The sequence below is a fragment of the Muntiacus reevesi genome, chromosome 4, assembly GCF_963930625.1.
Source record: "Muntiacus reevesi chromosome 4, mMunRee1.1, whole genome shotgun sequence".
In the NCBI taxonomy this organism is placed as follows: Eukaryota; Metazoa; Chordata; class Mammalia; order Artiodactyla; family Cervidae; genus Muntiacus; species Muntiacus reevesi.
This window is the reverse complement of record NC_089252.1, coordinates 96,259,414-96,284,648: the sequence shown is the minus strand read 5'-3', so window position 1 is coordinate 96,284,648 and position 25,235 is coordinate 96,259,414. Positions and strand designations below refer to the sequence as shown.

The 25,235-nt window shown below is 40.6% G+C and overlaps 1 protein-coding gene across 1 annotated transcript in view; it reads left to right on the top strand.

Moving 5' to 3' along the window:
* The window catches only part of SYNPR (synaptoporin), a 286,268-nt gene that overhangs the window by 214,250 nt on the left and 46,783 nt on the right, over positions 1-25,235 (top strand). Inside the window, exon 4 of the mRNA XM_065935294.1 lies at positions 19,956-20,154. Coding sequence (XP_065791366.1) covers positions 19,956-20,154 — 199 coding nt within the window. The remainder of the gene's footprint in view (positions 1-19,955; positions 20,155-25,235) is intronic.

Sequence of the window (25,235 nt, the reverse complement as noted above, 5' to 3'; positions counted from 1 at the left end):
TCTGTTACTTAAGAAAAAATACACAACTCTAGTTTGTAGTGTATATTTTGACATCTTTGTATGTTTGTACTAGTCACTCAGTGGATCAGTGATCCCTCAACAAAGTAAAATCCACCACACAAGTGTGAAGTTATTTTTATAAATAAACCCAGTTTATGGCTCATTTTCACAAGTTATAGTTCCTAGGCTAAATTTTCCAAAAGGGGGTCAAGCTTTCATAGCTATATATCCCAAACTTGAACCATATCAGGAATACAAAAAGAAAATCAAACCTATCAGCTCTGGTGAAAAAATCACAAGACTTCCTTGTCTTGAATCTAAATACTAAAAACTGTCTCACAATATATCAGTTATTCAGCAAGGAATTCTGTGGGGTAGGTTCACAAAACATGTCTAGCCATAGAGATGTGAGAGGTTTGGGATAGGCAAAATGAATGAAGGTAGTCAGAAGTTACAAACTTCCAGTTGCAAGCAAGTGCTGGGGATATAATGTATAGCTTGGTGACTATAGTTAACAATGGTGTACAGTATTCTGTATTTGCTAAAAAGCTTTCATCACAAGAAAAAAATAGTGACTGTGTGTGGTCATGAATGTTGACTGAAACTATTATGGTAATAATTTTGCAATATATATGTAAATCAAATCAGTATATTATACACCCTAAAACAAGGTTATATGTCAGTTACATCTCAATTAAAAGAAACAGAATTTGATCTCTGCTTTAAGGAAATATACCCTGAGAAATGAGAGCTTCCCAGGTGGCACCAATGGTAAAGAACCCAACTGCCAATGCAGGAGACGCGAGAGGTGGATTTGATCCCTGGATTGGGAAGACCCCCTGGAGGAGGAAATGTCAACCCACTCCAGTATACTTGCCTGGAGAATCCCATGGACAGAGGAGCCTGGTGGGCTACAGTCCACGGGTCACAAAGAGCAGGACACAACTGAAGTAACTTAGCACACACACCCTGAGAAATGGCTTTAACAGTTGAAACTGTTGCGAGCTGTCTTACTTTGGGCTCCCCCCAAGGCAGGCCTTTTGACAGACTTGGGCACAGGGAGCCCATATGTGAGGTGATTCTAAGAAACACAAGCAAAAGATTGAAGAAAGTGAGCAGATAAGGGGGACGAGCTAAAAAAATTTGCCTGCTATATTTAAAATGAATAAGCAACAAGGACCTACTGTATAGCAACAGAGAATCCTGATCAATGTTATATGGCAGCCTAGATGGGAGGAGAGTTTAAGGGAAGGATACATGCGTATGTATGGCTGAGTCCCTTTGCTGTCCGCCTGTAACTATCACAACACGGTTAATCAGCTATACTCCAAAACAAAATAAAGTTTTTAAAAATTACAAAAAAAATTGCATTAGTATGCAGGTTACCACTATGGGCAACTCGGACCCAACCCTGCTGGGATCCTCTGAGAAACTGTGTGGAATACACCCAAGAATCCTAAGACTAGGCACTGGGGCGGCTGGGACTTCTATCCCCCAGTGCTTAAAAGCTGCATACAAGAGGATTAACCTCTTACCTTGTACTGCCAACTACCCTTACTTGCAGCAGAAAAGGCTTCCTCAGGCCAAGGGAGGCCCTCAGTCCAAGAAGAAAGCGTAAGGTAGGAGGTTTATCAGTGTCTACAGCAGCTGCCTGAACTCAGATGGGCCAGGCAACATGGTAAGGGCACCGCCTTTGTCTGCTACAGGGCACACAGCTATTTTTTCCATCAGCTAGAATGGTATTCAGTATTTCCTGAGCACTTACTCTACCAGGCACAGTGCTAGTGACCTGTGTATCATATCATTTAATTCTTGCATCAACCTCTGAGAGGTAGATACTGTGATTCACACCCTCTATAGACAAAACAATTAAGAAATTTGCCAAGATGACAAAGCAAGTAAATGGTGGAGGTTTAAACTTGGGTAGCCTGACTCTAGGGGTCTTTTTTTTTTTTTTTTTGATTTTTTATTTTTTATTTTTTTTATTTTTATTTTTTTTTAATATTATTTTATTAGTTGGAGGCCAATCACTTTACAACATTTCAGTGGGTTTTGTCATACATTGACATGAATCAGCCATATAGTTACACGTATTCCCCATCCCGATTCCCCCTCCCACCTCCCTCCCCACCCGACTCCTCAGGGTCCTCCCAGTGTACCAGGCCCGAGCACCTGACTCATGTATCCCACCTGGGCTGGTGGTCCGTTTCACCATAGATAGTATACATGCTGTTCTTTCAAAACATCCCACCCTCACGTTCTCCCCCAGAGTTCAAAAGTCTGTTCTGTACTTCTGTGTCTCTTTTTCTGTTTTGCATATAGGGTTATCGCCACCATCTATCTAAATTCCGTATATATGTGTTAGTATACTGTAATGTTCTTTATCTTTCTGGCTTACTTCACTCTGTATAATGGGCTCCAGTTTCATCCATCTCATTAGAACTGATTCAAATGAATTCTTTTTAACGGCTGAGTAATATTCCATGGTGTATATGTACCACAGCTTCCTTATCCATTCATCTGTTGATGGGCATCTGGGTTGCTTCCATGCAAACTAGTACAGCCACTATGGAAAACAGTGTGGAGATTTCTTAAAAAACTGGAAATAGAACTGCCATATGACCCAGCAATACCACTTCTAGGCATACACACTGAGGAATCCAGATCTGAAAGAGACACGTGCACCCCAATGTTCATCGCAGCACTGTTTATAATAGCCAGGACATGGAAGCAATCTAGGGGTCTTTACTCATGAAGGGCCAAGTGCAGAAATCAGAAGCACGGGTAACTCAAAGATGAGAAAATAGTGAGGCATATAATCCTTAGAAAAGGCTTCATTGTGGAAACAGACTTGAGGAATACTTTAGGTAGTAGTTTAAGTGGGAAAGTGCAGAAAGAGAAATGAGCTTGTATATGATAAGAATAGGGAAAGATGATGGTAGAAGGGGCTATAACATGATGAGCATGAGTTCAGCAAAATATCCCCATTGGAAAGTACACAGAGTTGATCCTTAGTATGGAGTAAGGCACATGTAATATTACATGTAATTCTTTGTTCATTCAACAAATATGTATTGAGCATCTGCTTAATACTGGCCATTGGAGGCACAGAGATTTTTTTTTTTTTAACCCAGACATGCTCTGCTAAGGAAGATACCCATGCAGTAGTTATTTGTTATTTCTGTTTTTTAGTACTGGAACTCTGTCTTTCTGTGAATAACCCATTCATGAAGGTCACATGAAGTTCTACTCCATCTCCTTTTACCCCCTACACACACACACACACACACACACACACACACACACACAAACACAGGACACATGACTTAGCCTGGCCAATTAGAGCACCCAGCCTCTTGTCTTCAGTGATTGTATTAGAGATAGACTGTGTTGTGCTGTGTTCAGTTGCTCAGTCATATATGACTCTTTGCAACCCCGTGGACTGTAGCCCACTAGCCCACCAGGCTTTTCTGTCTGTGAAATTTTCCAAGCAAGAATACTAGAGCAGATTTCCATTTCATACTTAAGGGAATTTTCCCAACCCAGCATCAAACCCACCTCTGTTGTGTCTCGGGCATTGGCAGGCAGATTCTTTACCACCATGCTACCTGGAAGGCCCTTTAGAGATAGACACATGACTTAATTTAGATTTTTCATCTGGAGCAAGGAGGGATGTTTGCTTCTGGTGATCAGGGTTAATGAGTTGATGAGATGTGGGTATGAAGCTGCCATTTTGCTTACCGCTAGGAAAAAGAGTAAAGTCAGGCAGAGGCAAGATTTGAGGAATGGTCAGTCTGTGCCCTGCCAATCTGTGTGTGTGTGTATGTGTGTATGCTCTTGGACTGTGATAATAGTGAATAAAAGATAAATCTAATCTCAAATTTCTTGAAAGAAGCCCTGCTAATCCCATAGAAGAAGGGAGTTCGGTTGGTAAGCTTTTCTTAACATGTCTTATTCAGTTCAATTCAAGTCATTCAGTCGTGTCTGACTCTTTGCGACCCCATGGACTGCAGCACGCCAGGCCTCCCTGTCCATCGCCAACTCTCAGAGTTTACCGAAACTCATGTCCATAGAGTCGGTGATACCATCCAACCATCTCATCCTCTGTCGTCCCCTTCTCCTCCTGCCTTACATCTTTCCCAGCATCAGTGTCTTTTCCAATGAGTCAGTTCTTTGCATCAGGTGGCAAAAGTATTGGAGTTTCAGCTTCTGCATCAGTCCTCCCAATGAATATTCAGTACTGATTTTCTTTAGGATGGACTGGGTGGATCTCCTTGCAGTCCAAGGAACTCTCAAGAGTCTTTTCCTACACCGAAGTTCAAAAGCATTAATTCTTCGGTACTCAGCTTTCTTTATAGTCCATCTCTCACATCCATACATGACTGCTGGAAAAACATAGCATAGTCTTCTTATTAAATTCAACCAATTGAAGATGCCAAATTATAGTACACCAGCCCACTCATCACAGACCTTTAGACCCACTGAATATTTATATATGTGGGATTCTGAAATAATTGCATAGATTTTAGATGGAAATCTAAACTTTAGGTTAAGTTTTCCTTGATTGAAGGAGCCAAATTGAGTACTGAATCCTAATTATAATCCTCCTTTTATTGAAAATCTTTCTTTTCTCATTCACTTTGGTTCATGTTCGTTGGCTTGATATCCAGACAGGGTTGTCATAGTTTGGCCATGTGTGGAATTTCTTTCTCAAGATTTAAAAAATCAAAGAAACTAAACAGAGAAATGCAAAACTAAAAGTACTTTCAGAAAAGAATGTTCTTGAATCATGGGACATATCCTGATTTAAAACAACTACTTTCTCGAGAGGACACTTGGAATGAAAATAAAAATCTAGAGAAGTAGTGCAGGGTAGCACAAAGAGAGAGGTTCAACAGAAGAGAGAAGAAAAGGATTTTATCAAACTTTGAGATGCCAGTGGGTATTTCTGCAGTTGATGCCTATTCAGGATAAAGGATTAAATGGCTTTATTTATTAAAAGATTTTTATCTGATATGCTTCAGTCATTTGTAAAGAAACTAGATTAAAGTTAATTGAATCAATATTTTTGAGCACCTGCTATGTGCCAAGGAATGCTAGAAACACAATCTAGCATTCCCTAAATCTAGCGGACTAGAACCCTTTTCTCTTTCTCCACATGACTTCTTCTGTATTGGCCTCATTGTTTTCAAGTAGGATCCAATATGCCTGTCTTAGGTCTTTAAGTCCAGAGGATGAAACATGACAATTGATCAGGTCTATATCTGACATTCAAACCGGAAAAATCAAGAAACTATTCAGAAAAGGAAGAATAGGTGCTAGGTAAGTATCTTATTTCTGCTTTATTGACTATGCCAAAGCCTTCGACAATGTGGATCGTAATAAACTGTGGAAAATTCTGAAAGAGATGGGAATACCAGACCACCTGATCTGCCCCTTGAGAAATCTGTATGAAGTCAGGAAGCAACAGTTAGAACTGAACATGGAACAACAGACTGGTGCCAAATAGGAAAAGGAGTACATCAAGGCTGTATATTGTCACCGTGCTTATTTAACTTATATGCAGAGTACCTCATGGGCTGGATGAAGCACAAGCTGGAATCAAGATTGCCAGGAGAAGTATGAGTAACCTCAGATATGCAGATGACACCACCCTTATGGCACAAAGTGAAGAAGAACTAAAGAGCTTCTTGATGAAAGTGAAAGAGGAGAGTGAAAAAGTTGGCTTAAAGCTCAACATTGAGAAAACAAAGATCATGGCATCTGGTCCCATCACTTCATGGCAAATAGATGGGGAAACAGTGGAAACAGTGGCTGATTTTATTTTTTGGGAGCTCCAAAATCACTGCAGATGGTGACTGCAGCCATGAAATTAAAAGACGCTTACTCCTTGAAAGGAAAGTTATGACCAACCTAGACAGCATATTAAAAAGCAGAGACATTACTTTCCCAACAAAGGTCTGTCTAGTCAAAGCGATGGTTTTTCCAGTAGTCATGTATGGATGTGAGAGTTGGACTACAAAGAAAGCTGAGCACTGAAGAATTGATGCTTTTGAACTGTGGAGTTGGAGACGACTCTTGAGAATCCCTTGGACTGCAAAGAGATTCACCAGTCCATCCTAAGGGAGATCAGTCCTGAGTGTTCATTGGAAGGACTGATGTTGAAGCTGAAACTCCAATACTTTGACTACCTGATGTGAAGAGCTAACTCATTTGAAAACACCCTGATGCTGCATAAGATGGGAAGGTGGTAGGAGAAGGGGACGACAGGGGATGAGATGGTTGGATGGTATCACTGACTCAGTGGACATGAGTTTGGGTAAACTCTGGGAGTTGGTGATGGACAGGGAGGCCTGGCATGCTATGGTTCACGAGGTCACAAATAGTCGGACACAACTGAGCAACTGAACTGAACTGAAGCAAAAACATCAGATGTCTACTCCATGGGGATACTAAAATAAATAACTCTTGATCTCATGTTGCAAATGTCCCCATCTTGAGGCCTCTGTCTGTGACTGACTTTCAGGGAAGAGATAAAGGATGGACAGGGAATGAGTGCATTGGATAATCATCAGAGTGGAACATCTAAATCTGACCTCTCTTTTCCTACCTGTAGCCTAAGAGGCCATTTGAGGTAGGATGAAAATGAAATGTCAAAGACCAGGGAGGATTCATAATCTGAGATAAAAGCATATGCCCTCTAGGTGAGGCATGGACAGTCAGTGGGATAGAGGATATCTAGGTAGTATCACCTGCAGTTCTCATACAAGAGCCCTTTACTGAGTATTTGCCAAGGACAGAAAGCTGTTACATACTCTACACGCTCATTGACTGATGACAATAAAAATGATTGCTTAGTGTGATGACATGCGTATGATAGGTACTCAATATCAGGTCATGCATGTCCATATAACTTGAATATCAAAAATGGACATAAGAAAAATGAAAATTTGAGGGAAAGTAAAAAATCATCATTTAGAGCAGCCATTCTCAAACATTAAGTCCCAGATCCCTCTACCTTCTTATAAATGATTGAGGACTACAAAGAGCTTTTCATTTGTGTGGAATATGTCTATGGATATTTAGAAGATTACCAAATTAGAAATCAAAGCTAAGAAATGTATCAAATATAAAAATATGCATTTTATTAGCCATCAGAACAACAGCTACATTTTATAGCAGTTTCCCTTCTGGAAAACTCTATCATATACTTACAAGAGAATGAGATTGAAAGTGACAAATAGCATGTTAGTATTATTGTGAAAACCGTTTTAATCTCATGAGCCCCCTGGAAGGGTTTCATATATCCTCAGGGGTCTTTGAGTCACAGTTTGAGGAGTTCTGATCTAGAGTTTTCATAAACATTAAGTATTTCTAGGGAGCTAAATAGAAATATTGAATATGAAATTAGTTGCAAGAATTATTTGCAGCATATGTTCACATGGGTTAGACCTTGATTTCTAATTATCAGGGGAAGAAGCAGGATTTCACTTCTGTTCTCTTCCCTTTAAATATTCTGTGAATCAAGGAAAACAAAACACACATAGAAGGGTTTTGGGTTTGGTTTTGTTTGAAATCTTTCCAATGACTAATTACTATTTTTTTCCTTTTGAAGACTTTTTGGACCCTTCAACGAATAGTTTAGTATCACTCGCCTCATTAAAATATTCAAAGCTTTTCTGGTAGAATCTTTGCTAGATGTTGTATACAATGGTCTTTCATGGGAGATTGGTTCAAATTGAGGTGACGTATTTGGGAACAGATGTTCTGGAGGATGGCTTGGATAAGCAGGAAGGGATTAAGCAGAACATAGTCAAGGATTCCCTGAGAATCCTTTGGTGAGGAGAGGAAGCTACCTCATGCCTTTTCCTGGGCAGCGTGAAAAACAGTCTCTTTTTCATTGTTAACTTCAGAGGCACCAAGCTGTCCCCAAGAATTCTTTTCCAGCAATAGACAGTGTGGGGTCACCCTGAGCATCTCTCCATTCATTCCCACCTGAACTAAATATGCAAGAAAGCCATTTTCCATGCATTTGTGTTTTGCCCCAGATTTGACCTGGTACTCCGTCATAGGCAGCGAAAATAAACAGGATCCCTGCCTTCACGCTACTTAGAGCCTAGGAGGAGAGATAGGCAAAACACAGGTTCACAAATAAGCAGTGTGACTTCAGACAGGCACTAGAGCAATAAACAAAGTAAATTAAGCAGTGAAGTAGGATAATGGGACGGACGGGCCCTTTAGATTACACGGTCAAGGGAGGTCTCTCAGTGGTGGTGATACTTGTCGTGAGGATCTGAATGAAGAGATAAAACTGATGGTGGACAGCTTGAAGGCCAGTTAAGAGGCCCCAGTGGGCGGGAGAGTTGTGTTCTGGAAAGAGAAAGTATCAAGTGTGTGTGATGATAGCAAACAAGTGGGCAAGATCCAAATGATGTTAGACCTGTAAGCCATGATGAGGTGTTTACATCTGGCCCTGAGTGGGAGGGGAAGCCTTAAAGGAGAGCTTTATGCCACGGAGTGACATGCTCTGATTTATGTAAGAGATTTCTGGTTGCTGTGTGGAAAATGAATTCTTAGATGTCATGTTTCAAATGCAACTTGAAAAAAGTATGATTAATCCCCTGTTGCTAGCAAAGCATCAGGAACATGGATGACATTATATTTGCTGACAATGAAGAGCAGTTTCCATCCTGAGCTGATAAATTTATTGAACAAACTGTGTTTAGTTAACTAAGATGAACAGTGTTTCCTTATGCCTTAGACTTTTTTGCCCCGCAAAAAAGAATTTGTGTATTTGTGGTAATATTAACAACCTGAAGAACTGGAAATTTACAACTTCACGGCCACTTGACAGGCTTTTCAATGGTTTAAAGGAGATTGCATTTTGTTCTATATGTATAAACGATTCCTGCTTATTTTATTATAATCTGGCAGATATATTGAATTTCCTTCCCAGCAAGGATTCTGTTCGTTTTCCTATCCTGAACATTCAACGAGGTCGTTATTATGTGAAGAATGAAATGACAGCAGGCAGAAGAAAAAAATGACCAAATAACTGCCTGATAAGGGTGACTTTTTGACAGAGAAGTATAGTAATAGAACACATTGTATTTCTAGGTCTTGGAATTCTTCTTTTTGAAAGCATTTGGATTTTTAAAAAATCAACCTTAGTAATTAGACTTCTGCCTTGAATTTTGAGTGTTGGAAACTGTTTGCAGTTTACCTAGTAGTAGCAACTGCAATTGCCAATTACATGCAAGCATTACAATAAAGCTTCTCTGGAGGTTCAGACGGTAAAGCGTCTGTCTACAATGCCGGAGATCCGGGTTCAATCCCTGGGTCGGGAAGAAGAAAATGGCAACCCACTCCAGTATCCTTGCCTGGAAAATCCCACGGATGGAGGAACCTGGTAGGTTACAGTCCATGGGGTCGCAAAGAGTCAGACAGGACTGAACGACTTCACTTTCTTTCTTTCTATTATACTAAATGTAATATATTCTCGCATAATGTGAGTGTGTCTCATCCAGTCAGTTGAAGATGTGATGAGCAAAAACTGAGATTTCTTGTACAAAAAAAAAGGGTTTGGGGGGAAAATTTTGCCTTCAGAGTGTAACATAGAAATTCTGCTTTTCCAGGCTTTGGACTCAAGTTCACGACATCAACTCTTACTTAGATCTCGAGGCTGCTGGCTTGCCCTGTGTATTTCAGACTTGCCAGCCCCTACACTCACATGAGCTAATTCCTTAAAATAGATTCCTTAAATTCCTTATAATATATATCCTATTAATACTGTTTCCCTGGAGAACCCTGACTAATAAACTCCTTCCCCCAGCAGTTCTGCTTCTAGAAATTTATCCAAAGAACACACAGATATCCAAAGATACATGTTCAAGGCATTGTTTCAGTGTTTAAAGATGGGAAATAAAATTTCCACCACTGGAGGACCATTAAGAAAAATATTATGTGATGTGCACTAATATAGAATATTCTATACAATATGATAATTCATATATCCTCTATGTATATTGGCCTTCCCTGGTGGCTCAGATGGTAAAGAATCTGCCTGCAATGTGGGAGACCTGGGTTCAATCTCTGGGTTGGAAAGATTCAACCCAGGGATCTTTAGGTATATTATAAGACTTAAGAATATGGTAGCTCTTCCTAAAAAAATAAGGTATTTGCTGGTCATCTTATTAGGTAATAAACAGCAGTTTAAAGACCCTGTTTGATTTTCATCTTTTAAGTTGTTAATACTAAGTGAAATTATGAGAAACCTTACATTTTCCTTCTCTAATCATTTCTGTATTGATTGAACTTTTATACATAGCATATTTTGACTGTTAATAAATCAAATCAATTTGGCCTAAACTCTAAACAAAAGATCAACTCAGATGGATTTCTGCAGTCCTCTCCCACGTGACCTGTATGTGTTCCAAATATAAAAATCTTTTAGTTGAAGCCTTTAAATTGTTTATTTCTGTACTAACTAGGTAAAATGGACAGAGAGAGGCAGTTGCCTGGACATTCAAGTGTAAAAAAAACAAAACTCTAAGACTTCTTTTGTAATTCACTTGAGTATAGCACCATAGTTCAGGGAAGGCAAACAAGAAGGGAAAAAAAAAATTCCCTGAAATATACAGATAACGACCTCATTGTCTATTTTAATTTGACAATGTAGTGGCAGTCTGAGTTCCCTATGACTCAAACTCTATTTGAAGAAACTAAAATTAATAAATCATAGCTTATGAGAATGGCAGTGCCTCTTTGCAAGCCATTATATGGTTTCAGAGAGTTTTTCTTTTTTCAGTCCTACTCCAGGCCATGCCCTGGCTTCCACAGATCCATTTCTTTTTAATCACCTTGGAGTCTACCATTTTACTTTGAATCTATACAAATGTAAACTTGTGGAGGGGGGATGAAATTTGAAAAGATCCTTCTAGCATAGTGCACTTTCAGTAAATTGGATTAATATCTTTCTGGCCCATGGAACTGATATGCACATACTAGCGGGGAGAGCCAGTCATTTTCCAGCCTTATCTTCATGTGAGCAAGCACAGCAAATTACATAGAAAAGAGTATTCTTTGCAATAACCTTAATTGCATTTTCCAATGTCTAGCTCAGTTCTCTCTGCCCAATATTCTCCTTAAGAAAAAAAGTATCTTCCCTAATGGTAAGGTAAAGAACAGAAAAAAGTAATAGAAAGTTCCTCCCATGGAAACCAATAAGCTTTAGTTCATTTAATGCAGAATCACATCAAGGAGATAAGCCCTTGTGTTTAAGAGCAGAAATATATACAGTGTTTTTTCTTTCCCTTAGTTTTGTTTTCTTCTTTTAGGAAATTATTTTTAGTGAATTCCTGATGTGCTTTTGTTGCAAGTCTTGGAGATGATTCAAACTTAAGGCAAAAACATCTACAAAAGTGGTGCTGGCTGCCTAAGCAATGCCTCTTACCTGAAAATAAGGAAGCTGGAAATCAGCGCTCATGTCTAGCAGACAGGAGTCTAGTTGCCCCTTGCAGGTCCACTGACCTTCCTGGTAACAGAGAGCATCATTAGAATCCCTGAGGTGCTCTTCAAAGGATATTTGTAACCTGGACTGTCTTCATTTTGCTTTCTTTGACATTGGTTAGAGCTTAGTAATGACCCCTTTTGTCCACAGAGGCATTCCAGGTAAGCGGATCCTTTTCAGCTTCCGATCAGTGAGTCCTGTGTCTCAGACAGAGTCTCTCCAGGTTCCTTTGCAGGATGAGGACTTCAAACTTGTGTCCAGCTTTAGCAACCAGAGAGCAGATGCTGGAGCCTTCTCTCAGCTCTCAACTGCAACTGGCATGTTTCCCAAGGCCCTTCTCAGTTCTCACACTGTCCCCGTCTTCTGCCTTTTCCACCCTAAATAGATCCTGTACCTAAGGCTCCATGAAGTCAGACACTCCCCAGATTTTGACCACAGCATAAATATACACTTTAAGAGGTGCTGGTGGCATAAAGGAAATCCTTGCTATAATCAATGTGTGAGTCTTGAGAAACAATTTAAAACCACCCATGAGCCCAGGAAACGTGGAACAAAATATCACAGATCCCAGACACTCCAATATTCAGCCCATGACCACTCTCCTGCTAAGAAACAACCTAAAGAGGAGATTAATAGAGAGAGGGAAAGTGAAAAGTAAAAGTCGCTCATTCGTGTCCCACTCTTTCCATCCCTGTGGACTGTAACCAGTCAGGCTCCTCTGTCCATGGAATTCTCCAGGCAAGAATACTGGATTGGGTAGCCATTTCCTCCTTCAGGGGATCTTCCCGATCAAGGGATCCAGCCCAGGTCTCCTGCATTACAGGCAGATTCTCTACCATCTGAGCCATGACTGACTGCAAGAAGTCTCTCAGAAAGGACAGCCTTGCTGTGGGAAGTCAGTAAATAGGTGAGTAATAAAAACAATGAATGGTATTAAATACTATATTTTTTCATGTGGGAGATTAAGAGTAAAAGCTTTGGGGTCACATACACTCTGTTTTGGGCTTCCCAGGTGGCGCCAGTGGTAGAGAACCTACCCGCCAATACAGGAGACGTAAGAGACCCAGGTTTGACCCCTGGGTTGGGAAGGCAGCATCCCTGGAGGATGACAGTATGGGTCCCAGCATTCTTGCTGGAGAATCCCATGGACAGAGGAGCCTGGTGGGCTAAAGTCCATGAGCTGAACACTCCTGAAGCAATGCAGCACACACACAGACTCTGTTTGAAGGCCTTGCTTCAATAAGTTGAATTACCGCTGTGCTCCTCACTTTCCTCTCCACTAAAAAGAAGGGAAATAGTACCCTCTTTATCTAGTTTGAAGGTGTGAGATAATACATGAAAGCCTTTGGCTTGGTGCCTGGCTTAGTATGTGCTCAAAAAAGTTGTCAGTTGGTGATCAGCACCCAGCAGTAGCAGAGGTGGGCTCACCATCACTGTCCTAAGTAGCGTCACCAAATGCCATGCTTCAGGTTCAGTAAGAAAACCAGGGGAAAAGGCAGTCAGAGGGGACTTGTCCCTTTCAACCTTCTGTATAATCTTCACTCCTCATTGCCACACCTCATGCCACAACCATAATTCCTCACAACTCATTGCCATCCCGTCTTAGCTTCTCTAATGACTGGCGCATTGGGCTCAATAAATCCCTCGTGAATGAATAAAGGACTTGAGCATAGCAGACTTTTGCATCTTCTCTTTGCCATCTGGGTGATCTTTGGTGATTCTTTCAAGTTGTCTGACCTCCAACTTTCTCATCTGTAAACGAAGAAGGTTGCTGGGAAGAAAAAATGAGATGTGTTTAAAAGTGTATGTAAACTCACAGGATCTTGTAGTCATTTATATTGCAAATTATACAGGCTGAGCAAGGAGAGGTGTCTGCAAATGTGCACGTAAATGCAGTCATACACACACATACACACGTATGACTAGCAAAGGAAAAGAAAATCTAAAAACCAGGCAAATGCCAGTATTTCCTGGTGGGAAGAGAGGAAGAAGTAGAGCAAGAGGATTTGAGTCTTTATCAACTGGTGCAAAGATTGAAACAGGGGCTACACAAAATTATCTTGTGAGGAGACCCGTGCTCAGCACCATGATTTGCCGGTTGCCCACTGATCTCCGCTTGGCCACTTTAATCCTGGCTGTCAGAAATTCTGTGGCAGCTATTTTCTCCCCAATACCTTAATGCTTCCTGCATTTACTCCTGGGTGGGGTCACCACCCTTGGGATGTGTCATTACTGTCTTGCACTGAACCACCCCCAGGTATAATGTTAGGAGCTTAAGTCCTATTTTGTTCCGCACCTGGTGAAATGTACTGTCCACAATTTCAAAAGTCTTATGACCAGATGCCCTTACTGGCACAGTGCTATCTGAAGATGAATCTGTGCTGTCCTTTACTCTCCTCCTGTAAAGAACTATGCTATGATGATCATCGTTTCAGTACCCGAGGCAGTCAGGTTCATTGCCCTCTGCTTACTTATAAAGCAAATGTTAGGATAACACAGGACAAGATTTGGAAACTCAGATGCTTTTAATGACTTCCTGTTGGTCGGCCTAAAGGAATTCAACTCTGTCATTGCTGGGTACCTTGAATGATGCCTAATTCAAGTGCTGTGAAGTGGAAGCAGAACGAATATTGGTTTAGAATCTTATTCAGTGTAAACTATCCATCTACCATTAGATTAGAGGGCATGGGAAAGCTGGCTCAGTCATTTTTATACAAATATTTGGCTGGAAATCTAAGGATTCTGTAATTTTTGAAGCAGAGAGGCAAGAAAATGTCATACTTACTAGTACAGCTCTTTCTAATCTGCTTGCATCGAAGACTCACCTCTGCCCTTCACTACCTGTTTGACCTCCAGTAAGCTCACTGCCTACCTCAAGACTCAGTTTCCTCATCTGTGTAATGGGGGCAGATAGAACCTACCTGAGAAGGCTGTTATGATCTTTAAGTGAGACACGAGCAGTAAAGAAGCTAATACAATGCCTGGAGGTTGAAAAATGTTGTTGTTGGTTGTCATAAATATTTTTATTAATAAAGTAGCACCAACTTGCTTAATACTTTTTCAGACCCTACAAATAGAACTAAAAACTGTGGGTGCCCAGCACTTCCTTTAGTTTAATTGATGCAGGAGTGAAATGTTTAAAAGGCGCTGTTTAAGTGTTGGCAAGTTTTTAAAAAGAAAAAGGAGAAATCTACTCTCACGTGGGGTTTTTTGTGGATAGGCACAATGTAGGAAGACCCAATGAAATTCAAGTGCCTCTTGACTGAGTCAGGCCAGCCCAGAAGGGCATTAGACATTTGAAATCAACAAATTGGATTTGGTGCTTTTGCAGTCTCAGCGACTGCTTCCTGACTAGTCCCTCACAAGAACAGAGGTAGGCCCATCAGCTTTCAGATTCCGTCAACTGACACTATCTGTACAGAAGAGTTTCCCCATTGTTTAGGTTCTGAATGAATATTTGCTTCCAAGGTTATTATAACTGATAAACATATGGTGACTCTAAAATCTCTCTCCCCAAAATAAAGCATACAAACTTATGTGTATAAATGTAACTGTTGCCTAGAAGAACCTTTCTGGTTAAATATATATGTTTAGTAATAAATGCCATCCCATAGCATTCAAAGTGTTTAGTGACATGAATTATTGTGCTCAGACCATTTTCAGCTGACATGCTCTTTCTTTATGAGTGATGCCCACTCCCTTCCTCAGAACAGGCACCAGCATACAGCTTCACTTCTGTTTCCCCTTGGTCCTGATTTTACCCGTGTGGCTTCAAGCTAAGTACCAAGCTATAGATAATTGATATTAATAAGCACAGCAAATTTGTTAGTGATTTTTTTTTTTTTGCCTTGTGCTTAAGCATCATTAACATTTACTGTAAATCAATACAATAAGTTAGCAATGAGGAAAATGTTGGTATTCCACTGAATTGCATAGAAAAAATTTATTTTATTCTCCCCCTTCCTGCTGCTGTCTGTATACTCAAAAATTGGAGACCCAATGTCTCCACGTGAACTGAGGGATCTGGCGCGTTAGAAGCGTTGCAGATCCTGGCACCTGGACAGGAGGTGTGCATGTTTCTAAATAGTCACCACAGGTGACGTGGTCCTGCCTGTTATTGTTTTACATGTTGTTTATTATAAGGGAATCTTTCCAATATTGGTCTTCAGATAAAGATTCACTCCTGAGTATGTATCCAAAGAAAATAGTAATACAAATAGAAAAGATATATGCACCCTCATATTCACTGCATCATTATTTACAATAGCCAAGATATGGAAGCAACCTAAGTGCATGTTAATAGATGAAAGGATAAAGAAGATGTGTGTGTAATGGAAAGTTAGCCAAAACAGAAATGAAGTTTTACCATTTTCGACAACATAGATGAACCTAAAGGGTGTTACGCTTAATGGAATCTAAAAAACAAAACATGCTCAAAGATAACAGAAACAGAAACAGAGTTATAGATACAGAGAACAGGAGAACAATCAGGTGATTGCCAGAGGGAAGGAGGGTGGGAGGAGGGGAGAACTAAATGAGGGAGATTAAGAGGTTGCAAAAAAAAAAAAAATGAGTGACAGGTATGAAATGTACAGTGTGGGGAACATAGTCAATAACTATGTAATATCTTTATATCTTAATACCATGACTAGACTTACCATGGTGATCATTTTGAAACGTGTAGAAATATCAAATTACTTTGTTGTACAATGGGAGCTAATATAGTGCTATAGGTCACTTACACTTCAAAAATGAATGAACAGATTCATAGAAAAAAGCAATCAGATTTATGGTTACTGGGGGTGAGGGAGGAATTGGATGAAGGCATTCAGAAGGTGCAAATTTCCAGTTATAAAATAAATAAATACTAGGGACATAATGTAAAATATGATAAACATACTATATGTTATATATGAAAGTTAAGGAAATAAACCCTAAAGTTGTCATCACTAGGAAAAATAAAAAAGATAAAAGACCCAAGTCTATAATCTGACCCACAGGACCCAGCACTGAGGGTCTCTGGCTACTTTTCCATCTCATCCTACAACTTTCATATTCTCTCCTGCCATATTCCAATTTCAAGCCATATTTCATCATTTCACATGTGCTGTGCTCCTTGCTTTTGCAGAATCTTGGTACATGCTCTTTCATCTCTATTTTTTTAACAGTTTTATTGAAATATAATTCACATAGCATAGCATTCATTCATGTAAAATGTACTGTCGAGTGACTTGTAATGTTTAACAGCATAAGGCTCCATCGCCATAGTCAATTCTAAAGTGCTTTTGTTACCCCCAAAGGAAGTCCTGTACCACTTAGCCATCATCCCCAGTTCTCACCAACCAGCCCTTGGTGAACATTAGCCTGCTTTTTATTGCCATAAATTTGCCTATTCTGATCATTCTCTTTACATGGAGTCATGCAATCTATGGTCTTTTGCAACAGGCTTGTTTCACTTAGCATAATGTTTTCAAGGATCATCCATGCTGTAACATGTATCAGTACTTATTCCTTCTTATTGATAAATAATATTTCACCCTATGAGTATATACCACATTTTATTTATCCGTTCATCAGCTGAAGATGTTTGATTGTTTCTACTTTGGGGCTATTATGAATAATGCTGATATGAACATTCTAGTACAAGTTTAGTACAGACAAATGTTACCATTTCTCTTGGATATGTAATATGTAGGAGTGGAATTGCTGGACCATGCCATAGCTCTGTGTTTACCACTTGAAGAACTGCAAGACTGTTTTCCAAATTATGGAATTTCCTATTCTAATCCTATCTTGTTATTCCAGTCTCATTCCAGTTTTATAATCATTTTGATTATAACCATCCTACTGGGTCTGAAGTCCTATTTCATTGTGCTTTTTTCTCACTTTTGGTCTAGACAGTTTTCTATTCACTTTTCAAGTTGCAGCTTAAATAATCACTTTTACAAGGAATCTTACCTTGACCACCTCATCCCCAAACTAGTCTTGGGCTCCTCTCAGAAAAGCCATTTTTTTCCCTCTAAACTCAAATTTCAACATGTGCAGAGCCCAGCCCACATATCTTTGTTCCCTACTTTATCCCCAGAATCTATACACTGTGTGAACTACAAAGCTTCTTGTTAAAAATGAGTTGAATGAATGATCCATTACATAACAGTGAGAAAAAGGGAGGGGGGGGCTCATTATCTGAAAATCACCTCTACCAGAATAATTGACATGATTACCTTTTAAATTTATTTCCTTTTTCAGCATTCCCATAGACTCAACTACTGAGAAATATTTTAGTATGTCTGGCAAGGGAAAGAAAGAGTCTCTACAGTATAACCATGATGAATGCTTCTATTTCCCTGAGTTTTACTGCAGCTGTACACTTTTCTGGTTTATAAGAAACAGGAGGCGGCTCAGAATAAATAAGCAAAATCAAGTGTACAATGTAAACAGTTTTTTATTTTATTTATTTATTTATTTTTTAAGTCAAAGAGTAAATGAAAAAGAATAGATTTCTGAGACATAAGGGGGATTGGCGTTTCCTGTTTTGGTTGTCAACTAGGCTACACTTCTAACAGTTTCAATTCAGTACCTCTGAGACAGACCCCAGAATAAACATTTTTAGCAGGACTTATAGTTATGCTAGTTGTCCATGGGCTCCACTTTTTAAAAAATTCATCCTAGCTAATATTTTCAGTAGTCAACAGAAGCAAATTGACATAACAGTTTAAAATTTTCTGGCCCTATTTACTAGCCTTGTGGTTTAGCACAAATCATTAAACCTTTTTTAAGCCTGTATGTTCATGTATAAAGGGGGGATGGACAATTAAGTGTCTACATCATAAGGCTTTTTGTGAGCATCAGATGAAATAATACATATAAAACATAGTATATGGCACATAAATGCTTGGATATGTTAGTTATATTGGTATTATCTTGGTATTATTGGATTATATTGGTATTATTTTTGTATTATCTAGGGGAATGTACACAACAAATCTGTTTAAAGGAATTAGCTTTTTCTTAGGAAGAGAAATACTCCTTAAGCTTAAGTTGGGAGTTTATCAGGTTCATCGATGGTTTTATTGTCATTGTAACTTTTGTAGGTTATTTTTCCGGATGATCCTTTACTGATATTGCTTACTCTTGTTCATTTCTATTTCCAAGTTCCTTCCAATACTCAAGAAATGATTTAGGCATTTCTGAAGAAACCTAATTTTGGCTCCTATACTACTACCCTCCCAAATCTTATTTTTCTCTATTAAGTAATAGAGAAAGGGGAGGAGAAGAGGGCGACAGAGGAGGAGATGGTTGAATGGCATCACCAACTCAGTGGACATGAGTTAGAGCAAACTCTGGGAGATAGTGAAGGATGGGGAAGCCTGGCATGCTGCAGGCCATGGAGTTGCAAAACGCTGGACATGACTTAGCGACTGAACAACAACAATGAGTTGCTATGATCCTGAATGCTATCCTGATAGATCTTATTCTCTAAAATAGAAATTCTCAAAGCTCAGTCAAACTAGGGTCTATCAATCATCTTACAGAATCAAGAATATTCATTTAGTTATCCAAGTCCTGTTTACTGAGTATCTAACCAGTGTCAGGGATTCGTGATTTACAGAGAAGAAAATCAAGATCCCAAATCCAGGAGAGACGGAAAAAACAAAAACAAACAAGAAAATACATCACCAAGCAATGTAGCTGGTATTGAGTGCTATGAATGACATTGAACAGGTTGATATCATAGAAATGTCTAAGGGAAAGGAGCTATTTTAGATTAATAGTCAGGAAAAGACTCTCCCAGGAGATGACATTTTGAGTTGTCACTTGAGTGCTGCAAAGGAACCAGCCATGGGCAATGTCAGGGAACAGAGTGATTGAGGAAAAGAGAAGAGTCAGTGAAAAGACCCTAAACCAGGCCCTGATGGGTCATGTCTAGGAGTTAGGGTGTGAGTCCAAGTATGATAAGGAAGCACTGGAGAATTTCAGGGAGAGAATGTCATAATCTAATCTGTCATCGATTTCAGGTTCGCTTTCCCCTTCCCTTCTCCCTGTCTTTAATGTAATTAGCTACTGTGGAGCCCAGTGGAATGATATTTAACTGTAGTATCCACTGCCACAATCACAACTGTAACCTCTATAAGTTCTCAGTGTCACAGAGGCTTGCCACTGTAAGGTCCCAAATCAAATCTCACTTTAAGATTTCTTGATATGAACCATTTTTAAAGCCTTTATTGAATTTGTTAAAATATTACTTCTGTTTTATGTTTTGGTTTTCTTGGCCCCGAAGCATGTGGGATTTTAACTCCCCAACCAGGGATCAACCCCCTGCATTGGACGATGAAGTCTTAACCCCTGAACCTCCAGGAAAGTCCTAAAGCTCACTTACTGGCATTCTCACTTTCTCTCCTTGGCATGTTAATGATTCCCCTCTCTGGTATCTCTGATGCTTTAGGTTGCACCAGGTGACCTTCGAGGTGCCCACCTGCGAGGGGAAGGAGCGACAGAAGGTGTCCCTGATTGGGGACTCCTCATCCTCGGCAGAGTTCTTCGTCACCGTCGCCGTCTTCGCCTTCCTCTACTCCTTGGCCGCCACTGTCGTTTACATTTTCTTCCAGAACAAGTATCGAGAGAACAACCGGGGTCCACTCATCGTAAGTGGTTTGCTTTATGAAATAATTTTTTCCGTCGTTTCTAATTTCTTTCTTCCAATGCTTCAAGGGCTTACCTGAGTCCTCAGGGCAGGTATTTGAAAAGCAATCACGTTCTTTTTCATCCAGATCCCTTAGATCTAAAACAGAAATATGATGCCTGTCATTCCTTTGTGCCCCTGTACTGGAGAAGTATCATTAGAGTTGCTAGAAACTCTTCTGAAATAGATGGTTGGAAATCTCATGAGGTCATGGAAAGAGTAGTGAGGCTTGCTGCAGATTTATTGGTAAAGCCAGTATTATGGAGTTAATCGACCATTTTTGTCTCACTGGTTGTTTAGACAGCGTGACTTGTACTTACTTGAAATGTGTTCTTCCTCTAGTATATGATAGACTGGTCATAGAGTGGTTTAGTTTGAAGATGTAGCTCTCTGTCTCTGAATTTCAATCTCTCTCTCTCTCCCCCATCTTGTCTCTTTCCACCACCAACCCTGGTGACTCAGATGGTAAAGAATCTGCCTGCTATGCAGGAAACACCCTGGTTTGATCCCTGGGTCAGAAAGATCGCCTGGGGGAGAGCATGGTAATGCCGTCCAGTATTTTTGCCTGAAGAATCCCATAGACAGAGGAGCCTGGCAGACAGTCCATGGGTTCGCAAAGAGTTTGACATGACTGAAAAGACCTTGCATGCACATATCACCAAACCACCCTGCTTCCTGTTTCCTTACACAGGAGTTCAAGGACTCACCTGGGTGAAACCAAGCTAGTGGGTAAGAGACACATAGACACCTCGGGGGGTGCCGCAACCCCTGGAGGGGTCCATGGTGTAGATAACTTTAAAGAAATGTATTTCTCAGCCTTCACGTGTACATTTGCCTAAAATTTATCTTACTGAGAATGGCCTGCTTCTGAAAATATCTTTCTTAATCACCTACTCCCCTTTTATAAAAGGAAAGTATCCTTCTTTTCAGCTCAGTTCTGTTCAGTTCAGTCGCTCAGTTGCATCCAACTCTTTTACAACCCCATGGACTGCAGCACACGCCAGGACTCCCTGTCCATCACCAACTCCCAGTGTTTACTCAAACTCATGCCCATTAAGTCAGTGATGCCATCCAACCACCTCATCCTCTGTCGTCCCCTTCTCCTTCCACCTTCAATGTTATGCAGGATCAGGGTCTTTTCAAAGGAGCCAGCTCTTCACATCAGGTGGCCAAATTATTGGAGTTTCAGCTTCAACATCAGTCCTTCCAATGAATATTCAGGACTGATCTCCTTTAGGATGGACTGGCTAGATCTCCTTGCAGTCCAAGGGACTCTCAAGAGTCTTCTCCAACACCACAGTTCAAAAGCATCAATTCTTCGGCCCTCAGCTTTCTTTATGGTCCAAGTCTCACATCCACACATGACCACTGGAAAAACAATAGCCTTGATTAGATGGACCTTTGTTGGCAAAGTAATGTCTCTGCTTTTTAATATGCTATCTAGTTTGGTCATAACTTTCCTTCCAAGGAGTAAGCGTCTTTTAATTTCATGGCTACAATCACCATCTGCAGTGATTTTGGAGCCCAAAAAGATAAAGTCAGTCACTGTTTCCACTGTTTCCCCATCTATTTGCCATGAAGTGATGGGACCAGATGCCATGATCTTAGTTTTCTGAATGTTGAGCTTTAAGCCAACTTTTTCACTCTCCTCTTTCACTTTCATCAAGAGGCTCTTTAGTTCTTCACTTTGTACCATAAGGGTGGTGTCATCTGCATATCTGAGTTTATTGATATTTCTCCCAGCAATCTTGATTCCAGGTTGTGCTTCTTCCAGTCCACCGTTTCTCATGATGTACTCTGCATAGAAGTTAAATAAGCAGGGTGACAATATATAGCCTTGGCATACTCCTCTCCTGATTTGGAACCAGTCTGTTGTTCCATGTCAAGTTCTAACTGTTGCTTCCTGACCTGCATACAGATTTCTCAAGAGGCAGGTCAGGTGGTCTGGTATTTCCATCTCTTTCAGAATTTTTCACAGTTTATTGTGATCCACACGGTCAAAGATTTAGCATAGTCAATAGAGCAGAAATAGATGTTTTTCTGGAACTCTCTTGCTTTTTTGATGATCCAGCAGATGTTGGCAATTTAATCTCTGGTTCCCTGCCTTTTCTAAAACCACCTTGAACATCTGAAGTTCATGGTTCACATATTGCTGAAGCCTGGCTTGGAGAATTTTAAGCATCACTTTACTAGTGTGTGAGATGAGTGGAATTGTGCGAAAGTTTGAGCATTCTTTGGGATTGCCTTTCTTTGGGATTGGAATGAATACTGACCTTTTCCAGTACTGTGGGCACTGCTGAGTTTTCCATATTTGCTGGCATATTGAGTGCAGCACTTTCACAGCATCATCTTTCAGGATTTGAAACAGCTCAACTAGAATTCCATCACTTCTACTAGCTTTGTTCATAGTGGTGCTTCCTAAGGCCCACTTAACTTCACATTCCAGGATGTCTGGCTCTAGGTGAGTGATCACACCATCCTGATTATCTGGGATGTGAAGATCTTTTTTGTACAGTTCTTCTATGTATTCTTGCCACCTCTACTTAATATCTTCTGCCTCTGTTAGGTCCCTACCATTTCTGTCCTTTATTGAGCCCACCTTTTCCATGAAATGTTCCCTTGGTATCTCTAATTTTCTTGACCCAATCTCTAGTCCTATTCTATTGTTTTTCCATTCTATTGTTTTCCTCTATTTCTTTGCACTGATCACTGAGGAAGGCTTTACCTCTCCTTGCTATTCTTTGGAACTCTAAATTCAAATGGGTATATCTTTCCTTTTCTCCTTTGCTTTTCGCTTCCCATCTTTTCACAGCTATTTGTAAGGCCTCCTCAGACAGCCATTTTGCTTTTTTGCATTTCTTTTTCTGGGAGATGGTCTTGCTCCCTGTCTCCTGTACAATGTCATGAACCTCCATCCATAGTTCATCAGGCATAGTTCATAGTTCATATAGAGCTTCTCCATCTTTGGCTGCAAAGAATATATTCCATCTGACTTCGGTGTCGACCATCTGGTGATGTCCATGTGTAGAATCTTCTCTTGTGTTGTTGGAAGAGGGTGTTTGCTATGACCAGTGCATTCTCTTCACAAAACTCTGTTAGCCTTTGCCCTGCTTCATTCTGTCCTCCAAGGTCAAATTTGCCTGTTACTCCAGGTGTTTCTTGACTTCCTACCTTTGCATTCATTATATGAAGAGGGTATCTTTTTTGGGTGTTAGTTCTAGAAGGTCTTGTAGGTCTTCATAGAACTGTTCGACTTTAGTTTCTTCAGCATTACTGTTCAGGGCATAGACTTGAATTACCGTGATACTGAATACTTTGCCTTGGAAATTAACAGAGATCATTCTGTTATTTTTGAGACTGCATCCAAGTACTGCATTTTGGACTCCTTTGCTGACTATGATGGCTACTCCATTTCTTCTAAGGGCCCATAGTAGTAGATATAATGGTCATCTGAGTTAAATTCACCCATTCCAGTCCATTTTAGTTCGCTGATTCCTAAAATGTTGACGTTCACTGTTACCATCTCCTGTTTGACCACTTCCAACTTGCCTTGATTCACGGACCTAACATTCCAGGTTCCTATGTAAAATTGCTCTTTGCATCAGACCGACCTTGCCTTCATCACCAGTCCCATCCACAACTGGGTGTTGGTTTTGTTTTGTCTCCATCCCTTCATTCTTTCTGGAGTTATTTCTCCACTGATCTCCAGTAGCATATCGGCACCTACTGACCTGGGGAGTTCATCTTTCTGTGTCCTATCTTTTTGCCTTTTCATACTGTTCATGGGGTTCTCAAGAATACTGAAGTGGTTTGCCATTCCCTTCCCCAGTGGACCTCATTTTGTCAGAACTCTCCACCATGACCTGTCCATCTCGGGTGGTCCTCTGCAGCATGGCTCATAGTTTCATTGAGTTAGACAAGGCTGTGGTCCATGTGATTAGATTAGTTTTCTGTGATTGTGGTTTTCATTCTGTCTGCCCTCTGATGGAGAAGGATGAGGCTTATGGAAGCTTCCTGATGGGAGAGACTGACTGAAGGGGAAACTGGGTCTTGTTCTGATGGGCGGGGCCATGCTCAGTAAATCTTTAATCCAATTTTCTGTTGATGGTTGGAGCTGTGTTCCCTCCCTGCTATTTACCTGGGGCCAAACTATGGTGGAGGTGATGAAGATAATGCTGACCTCCCTCAAAAAACCTCATGCATGTACTGCTGCAGTCCATGCCCCCAGCCCTGCAGCAGGCCACCACCGACCCACGTCTCTGCTGGAGACTCCCGGACACCCACAGGCAAGTCCGGGACAGTCTCCTCTGGGGTCACTGCTTCTTTCCCCTGGGTCCTGGTGCACAAGGTTCTGCTGTGCCCTCCAAGAGTCTATTTCCCAGTCCCGTGTAAGTTCTGGCAGCTCTCTGGTGGGGTTAATGGTGACCTCCTCCAAGAGGGCTTATGCCATACCCAAGACTGCTGCACCCTGAGCCCCTGCCCCTGCGCAGGCCACCGCCGACCTGCACCTCCACAGGAGACGCTCAGACACAGTTCTGTCTCAGTCTCTGTGCGGTCCCTGGGTCCTGGTGCACACAAGGTTTGTTTGAGCCCTCTGAGTGTCTCTGGTGGGAATGGGGTTTGATTCTAAATGCAAATTTGCCCTTCCTACCATCTTGCTGGGGCTTCTCCTTTACCCTTGGACGTGGGGTTTCTCCATGTGGCCGGTCTAGTGAAACACAACCACCGCTCCTGACCCTGGACATGGGGTATCTCCTCATGGCTGCCACTCCTGACCCTGGACATTTTTACATCCCAAATTTTACATCCTTCTTTTACATCCCAAATGTTTCTACGTGGTACATTGTTAGGTTGCAAAACATTGGAGGCGCTGAAAAAAAATGGACAATTTGAAGTATTGGTGTTGTACTGACAAAAGTGACCGATTCAAATGCCTAGGTTATGTATCCTTTTACATGTAAGAAGGTTTCCAATTTTTTCCTTTCAGTAAAATAGAAAGTCTTAATCTACCGATCAGCGGATAGATCATTAAAAAATAGTTTT